The sequence below is a fragment of the Sardina pilchardus genome, chromosome 5, assembly GCF_963854185.1.
Source record: "Sardina pilchardus chromosome 5, fSarPil1.1, whole genome shotgun sequence".
In the NCBI taxonomy this organism is placed as follows: domain Eukaryota; kingdom Metazoa; phylum Chordata; class Actinopteri; order Clupeiformes; family Clupeidae; genus Sardina; species Sardina pilchardus.
The window spans coordinates 12,590,254-12,598,191 of record NC_084998.1 but is presented as its reverse complement, the minus strand read 5'-3'; the positions used below and the strand labels follow the sequence as shown (position 1 = coordinate 12,598,191).

At 43.8% G+C, this 7,938-nt stretch overlaps 1 protein-coding gene across 1 annotated transcript in view; it reads right to left on the bottom strand.

The window, feature by feature from the left end:
• Nucleotides 1-47: 47 nt before the first annotated feature.
• The window catches only part of LOC134079783 (dystrophin-related protein 2-like), a 27,869-nt gene continuing 19,978 nt past the window's right edge, over nucleotides 48-7,938 (bottom strand). Inside the window, exons 14-23 of the mRNA XM_062535858.1 lie at nucleotides 6,997-7,163; nucleotides 6,118-6,229; nucleotides 5,670-5,806; nucleotides 5,037-5,102; nucleotides 3,369-3,416; nucleotides 2,224-2,349; nucleotides 1,755-2,019; nucleotides 1,146-1,272; nucleotides 835-918; nucleotides 48-67 (exon numbers count right to left, since the gene is read on the bottom strand). Of these exons, the coding sequence (XP_062391842.1) occupies nucleotides 48-67; nucleotides 835-918; nucleotides 1,146-1,272; nucleotides 1,755-2,019; nucleotides 2,224-2,349; nucleotides 3,369-3,416; nucleotides 5,037-5,102; nucleotides 5,670-5,806; nucleotides 6,118-6,229; nucleotides 6,997-7,163 (1,152 nt within the window). The remainder of the gene's footprint in view (nucleotides 68-834; nucleotides 919-1,145; nucleotides 1,273-1,754; nucleotides 2,020-2,223; nucleotides 2,350-3,368; nucleotides 3,417-5,036; nucleotides 5,103-5,669; nucleotides 5,807-6,117; nucleotides 6,230-6,996; nucleotides 7,164-7,938) is intronic.

Genomic DNA, 7,938 nt, shown 5'->3' with positions numbered 1-7,938 from the left:
ATGAAGAACAGTCTCCCCTCCTGGCGTCACTGAGTCCTCCAGCTTCTTCACAGGGGTGTGGGGGAGCCTGAAGGTTCCAATGAAGACATTTAGAGAGTTAGAACATCTAGCTTTAGCAGATGTATTACATAATAAATTCATGAAACCATGCTATCACCTGTGTTAGAGTGTATCATTAAATAATAATAACGTCTGGGTACTCTCTTTTCTTTTAGCCTACAATTGAATAGCATAAAGTAGGCAGCTCGCTTTTTGCATTATGTTAGCAGAAATGACTTCTGAATACCCAGGTGAGTCTTCAGCTTTGGAAATGGATGAAGGTGACGCAGTGTGAAGGTGGATGTAAGTGTTCCAGCTGTCTGCAGCTGTCCGATATGATTTACCAAAATACAATTATGCTGCTCGTAGTCGTACTGTCTTGGTAGGGCCCATTATCTCTCACCCAGAGTTCTTGTTCACACTAACATGCTTAAGATCATGAAAAGAAGAGGCACGCCGGTGTAACACAGATGGACTCTGGATGAAGATGTGTGTAACATCGAAACATTAGTCAATGTTTTGCACCATTTAAACAAATACTAAAGAAGACATCTGCGTTGCACTGGCGTCCATCTTCCTTTCATACACTATCTGTCCTGGCCTGGTTGCACCAGATCGTTGCACAATTGCAGAAGCGTGGAGAACCTTCCTTTATATGCTTTAGATCATGATTGCAGACCATACAAATCCCTTATAAAACAGTCATTCATTCGTACACTAACTAGTACTGTATGGCTTTCTCCTCCCCTCCCTCTCTTGATCTCACTCATTCATTCCCCTCTGGGCGCCACTCACCACTCTCCGATGGGAAGACAGTGCGCAGCTGCTCGATCACCTGCTCCAGGTTGTAAGTCGTGTCTGTCTGCTGTTGTTCATACTCTGGGGACAGTCATGCCAAAGGGCAAATCATGGCCACTTCACCAGAGCATTTATCAGTTTTAATAGCATACAGTAACAGACATACTATTGTCCCCAAAAATATACAAATAATGCACATATTACAGTTCACAAACATTCTCTCTCTCTCTCTCTCTCTCTCTCAGACAAACACACACTCTCTCATCATCATAATATTGTGCATGCATGCCTGCTTCCCTTTACTCTACCTGCCAGCGTTCCTCCAGTGGAGGTGCCTTTGCTTGGCTGTGTGCCCACACACTCTCTCCTGAGTGAGGGAGACTGAAGAGCCGACTGGCTGCCTGATGACACACTGTCCTCTGAGTCGTCCCTGGGCTTTAGGGGGGAGAGAGAGAGACTCAGAGTCAGAGCCAGTACAATACAATACGGTGTAGATACATAAGTATTTGGATCCACTCATGGTGAGCACCAGTCATACAGTATATCAGAGTTTCTGTTAGCCCCATATCAAGACTGTGCTCATTCACTAATGAGAGAGCTGTTCATTACGCCTTTCACACAGAAAAATCATTCTATATAATCCTCAGATCTAACTAACTAAAAAGTTTTTTGGTTTGTTCTTTGGGAGAATTTGTCTTGCTTTAGGTTTGATTCAGTTTGGGCCATCTTGATCTCAAGGCTTCAAAAACTTAACTCTTCCATAGAAAAAAAAAAACAGGTTTCTTCTTAGAGCTGTAGTAGAATGATTAGTTTGTCTATCATGTCAATAGATGTTCATCTGAGCCCTTATGTTTTTATCGAATAGTTTTACATTTCAGCATTCCCTTCCTCACCGACAGCGCCCCCCAGTGGCCTACCTTGAGCAATAGTGTTCTGAGTCTGTGCAGTTGAGACTCCAGCTGCACGTTGTGCTCCTCCAGGATCTGCATGCGTGTCTCCAGTCGGCCTCTGTGCTGCCTCAGGACCCTCGCCTCGGCCAGCAGCGCCTCATCCTGACCCCCAGACGACCCTCCGGGCGATCCCCCCGACCCCGACGAGCTCTCACCTCCGCCGACGTGAGGAGCGGCCTGGGCAGCCTCGGCGTGCTGCCATCTGAGGCGCCGGTACTCCCTCTGCAGGATTCTAAGGGAACAGCAGCTTTTATCAAGCACTGTGGTACAGTAGATAAGGGGCACTGCATGTGGCAAAACATCAGCAGCAGCTGTAATACTATCCCTTTATACTCAAACTCATTTATTTTCCTTTTCTTTGTGAGTCAAGACTTTGACATTCTGAGATTACAAATAGGCTCTAGCACAGAGAAGAATCCTGGAGTCTTCCCATCACCTGTTCTGGTCCTCCAGGATGGCGAGGGTTTGTTGGAGCTCCTCGTGGGTCTCCCTGCCGGTGTAGCTGAGGAGGTGAGGATGCTCCATCTCCGACCCGGAGCCCAGCGGGTACTGGTCCTCATCACTGAGGGGCAAACGGACACTCAGAATCAGTCCAGATGTGACGGAATACAACAACACAGATACTTACTGTATTTTCCTGTGTATTAGCTGCATTGTATATAAGCCACAGGGGCAGAGTTTAATGCAAGTTAAAAGAAACAAAACCATATTAGTAGCATATTAACTGTCCCCCATGCATTAACCTACTAACCTACCATAGAAGAATTTTTGCAAAATCAATGTATAGTTGGGAAATTACAGTAATAGTTTATAATCTGATGTAAAAACAGCTCTAGAAACACAGCAGAGGATGAAAATTAGCCAAAAAAAACCCCAATCTAACTCAGGATGTAATCAGGATTTTATCACTGTGTCATTTGTTTACCAGAAGAGGCTTCTAATGTATCAGGGCTTTTGGAGAGGGAAAGTCATACCCTGGATTATAATTGTATGGCATTCTGTTTCTTGTTGTTGTTTAGTTTAAGGGCTATGGGGAAATTGCTTACATAAATAGAATTAAAACATGAGGCATATTTTAAGGCATGCCAGAATGACTGAAGGGCCTGCAGTGACATGTTTTGATCTGATGTGCTTGATCGGACGTAATGACACAGAGCAGCATACAGCACACTTCTCTGACCCATCACACTCCTCAACATAGCGTATAAAAGAGCATGCTATTCCATATCCATCATACACTTCATTATATCATTCCCCTCATTTAGCATTCATTTACGCCAGTAATTAACACTACAACAGTAAATGTTAATTCCTTTATTACCAATGTGGATGTTCCTGACATGCTAACCATGGCAAATAATGCGGTTAATTAACAGATGTTGAATGTAATGTTTAATTCATTGTCTACTTAACATATACACACTACAGTACATACAATTCCCTGAGACTGAAATCCATGGGTTGTAATAAATTATTATAAAAAAATAAAAAAAATAAACAATGCTGATTACAGTGATGTTGGTGGGTTAGCTACTTGCTTTGATAGGAATGAGTAAAGTGACATTTGTACTCTGTACTCACAGGCTGTGGTTGAAGAAAGAGCAGTTTTGGTTTTCCATCTGAGCCAGCCTGAGGGTGAGAGAATGGGAGGAGACACTCAGTGGAAACACCATGCTGCTCATTGTCATGCCAAACATGTTTAATAACAGTTAAAATATACATGAACATAATAATCCCCACACTTGAAATGGACATGGTATCATTTGGGCTTAATGATTATTTTTTATGGCAATCTCAGGCCATGTTCCTGAGTCAAAAATAAAGAGAAGAGTGATCGATGGTCAGCATCCATGATGACCAAGTGATCCATTTTGGGTTGGGGTGTACATTTCAACCACCAAAACACCATATCCAGTGGAGAATAGCTATAGAAATGTATTCGATTTGGATGTTTTTCAGACAATGGGCCCTGGTGACCTTCTCAAAGTTAATAGTAACGATAAAACAAAGGGCTACATTAAGATTTTTGGAGGAAAAGATCAGACAGTCTGCCTAGAGTCCTGACCCAATAGGCCACATTGGACTTTCAAACCACACAATGATCCAAAACGTACAGCCAAACAAGGCAGGAAATGGTTAACCCAGATTGCTGCTAAAAAGGTGTTGTCTAGAATCATATAAAATCATCCATTGATTATTTTAAAGGGGTATGAATAATTGTGGACATGCTTTTGTTCCTAACTGTATTACATGTCATACATATACTGTATGTATAAGCTAATCATGGTAGCAAAGACTTTCCTAGTCCTAACATTAGTGAAAGAGAGAGTACAAAGCAGTACAAATAGTCCTGTGACATCCAAGGAGGAGTAATAGACAAACCACTTAGTTAAGAGCACAATATTAGGGAGAGGATCACCTCAGAACTCATATATAGCATGCTATCCCTTTTAAGTGCAAGCATTTTCAGTCCTATACCAGAGAGCGGTCACTTTGGGTCAGAATGAAATGTTAATTATCACTCTGAAATGAATAAATGTACCCCATTAAATTAAAGCATATTCAAGCTCATTAAGCTATGAGGGAGCTACTGGCTAAACTAATGGGTGACATATTTTTACATGATGCCCCTCAGCACAGTAAAAAGAAATTAAATGGTTGAATTAACATTAATGAAGTAACAACTCCACTTATGTAGCACTTTTCTAGCTGCCCACAGCTACAGTATGTACATACATCATACAGTAAGAGGCTCACCAACACCAGAGAACAGCAGCCATTCCTCAGTCTATATGGCGCGTACAGGCAGAAAATAAAAGCACTGTCACTGTGTCTAAGCGACTCCTCAGATGCCCACCCCTACTTCGGCTATGGGTGAGTGGCAGTGACCCTCTCTGTGTCTGTGCCAGTCCCCAGGCTGGTGCCGCCCTGCCGGACACTGATCCGAGCTGGCATGCCTGCTGTGCCCACTGGTCAGACAGCGGTGGCGGTGTGTGTGTGTGTGTGTGTGTGTGTGTGTGGGGGGGGGGGGGTGAGGTCCACGCGGAGTGCTCAGCAGGGCATCGCTTGCTCTAACCTCCTGTCGCCTTCTATTGCGTCCGGCCCGACTCTGTGTGTGCCTTCAGATCATTTTCACAGCTTGTGTGCTAACTGAGGCATGCTTTATGACAGGGGCCCGGGCTTGAGTGTTACACGAGATAGACTGTTAACATTGAACTGTGGGGCGGGGAGAAGAGGCTTCAAACAAACCTGCTGGCAAAGTGCTCGATTCTGGAGTGTGTGTCCGCATGAGGGAGCTTTGGGGAAGACATGGGTCTGGTGAGACACAAGAGACACAAGAAGAAGTGGACACAAAGATGGACAGAGAGAGGGGGTTTTAGAGGTGTGGAGATACATGTAAAGCACATTCTCTCATCAACAACGCTTACTAAGGACATAAATCTGAGTGAAAGCATTTACAGCTGTGACAGTGGAGCTACACCAGGCACTTACCTGAAGCGTTCCATTCTGTCTGGTGAAGCTACTTCCATTGATTATACAGTAGTGATCATTAACTGCTGCAGCATTCGCTTCACGAATGGAACGCCTCAGTTACACACCTACTGTAGCTCCCCTGGCTGTCAGATATAAATGTACCCCCGCTTCAGCACCTTGGACAGCACCAGCACACCCAGTTATTGCTTCTATAGTATGTGTGTGTATTTACTGAGTAAAGTCATACCAAATATCTGTGTCCTTATGTTCATATATTTCAAATTGTGGACGTAATAGATAATAATATAACAAAATAAAAAATAGAATAAAAAAACAAAATAAAGCCGTTGTGTGTGTCTGTGTGTGTGTGTGTGTGTGTGTGTGTGTGTGAGAGAGAGTGTGTCTTACGTGCTTTCCCTCTCCGACCCCAAAGAGGACTGCACGGGGAGGTATCCTCTCTGTGGGTGTCTACTGAAGTACTGCTTCGACCGGAACTTGTTCTTCAGCGTCTCGGCAAAGTCCCGCATCTTCTCCCCCGATGTGCTCTGAGTGACCACACAGGATGGCAACACACACTGGGGTTTAGACGCTTTCTGTTTGTTTTTTTTCTTGAATTTCCCCTTGGGGATCAATAAAGTATCTAACTATCTACAGTATCTATCTATCTATCTATCTATCTATCTATCTATCTATCTATCTATCTGTTTTGCTCATTCACATAGGCTCTCTGACTAGATATAGATGCTAAAAAATAGTATTGCATTGCATTGTATTCCACATGTACAATGACCTTTGATCGGATAATGTGATTTCACAGTTGTGTGCCTCCCTATGATTGGCTTATGCAGAATCTTACAGGAGTGTAGTACTCAATGATTGGGTAATGCGGAGTCTTGCCCTTGAGTGCCCGGCCAGACAGGAAGCAGGATTGGCAGATGTCCACATTAAACTGCTTTAGGCTGCGGTACCTATGGACAGACACATACACGCACGCATGCACGCACACACACACACACACACACACACACACACACGCACACACACACACACACACACACACACACACACAGCATTCTAAACACAGCAGTCCATCTAATAGCATTATTCATAAACCTTCATCCCATAACACACTGTATAGAGAGGTTTTCACTAGGTGTGCACTACAAAGTACATGTGAGTGCTGTTTCTTTTATGTGCTCTATACATTTAGAATGCTGATGCTTTATCACGTGTCTTACTTTGTCCAAGTGACACTCTCTGATGACTTTGAGCAGCTTAGTCTGAACATCTACAAGGAACAAGGACAAGAGACAAACGCTGTGCATCTTAATGATGGAGCTGTCTATAGCTCCTGGTGTCTGGCTCTGAGTCACGGTGACACAAAAGATCTCTTCAACCTCTTTCTCTATATGGCTCTCACTCACACTCTTACATACACACGCACACACAAAAATGATGTTCTCAGAAGTATATCTAGATATCCCTATATACACAAATATATTTGTGTGTGCTCCTCCTCATAATACCCCTCTCTCTTTCTCTCTCTCTCAGTCTCTCTAACACACACACACACACACACACACACACACACACACACACACACACACACACACACACACACACACACACACACACACACACACACACACACACACACACACACACACACACACACACACACACACACACACACACACACACACACACACACACACACACACACACAGAGGCCCACCTGAATCCCTGTATGGGGCTCTGCTTGCAGACGGCGCACCGGGCCTGGTGCTGCGTGATCTCGGCCTGGGCCACGCGCTGCAGCAGGGGCAGCCACACCACAGACTGCGGCTCCAGCCCCATCCACTCCAGGAAGTCCGACAGCCCCACCGACGGCTTGCCTGGGACCTACAGTACAGAGAGACCCACCGTTTATTATCCAGATACAGGGCACGGGATATTTAGGTGGGATACTTTAAATATCTATTGGTTTTACAGGTTACCAGTCACGAATAAAGAGCATGCAAAAGTTCCTCACACAAATAAACAAACATACATGTACGTAGGGCAACTCACACATCAGTGCTTGCATACAATATATTTATTATCCAGATACAGGGCACGGGATATTTAGGTGGGAGATGTTTTGTGATTGGAAATGTGTATTGGTTTTAAACATTAGTACAGGTTACCAGTCACGAATAGAGAGCATGCAAAACATTCCTCACACAAATAAACAAACATAGGGCAACTCAAGCATCAGTGCATGCATACACAATATATTCCAACATAGACACCAGACAAGACCACTGTAAAAATAAACAGTAAAAAACACACACACACACACAAAAAGGGGAGAAGAAAAAGAACAATAACAACAAGAAACATTTTAAATATCTAGGTGTAATTGTTCAGTGTGATCCATTTCACAGGAGGTCCGTCGTTTCTAATTGCGAACTAATTGCACAAGTCTGAGTATGCAAATGCAGAGGGTGAGGATTATCATAATAAGGGAGCATACAGCCATCAGAATTCCTACGACACGCAACCACCACCAACATATGCAACAGCTCGCACACTTTCATCCTTTTATCCATGCAAATATTTCATGCAGTCAGTCAATTGGCACATGCTCTTGCACATCACTTGCTTTAATGCTTTAACACACACACACACACACACA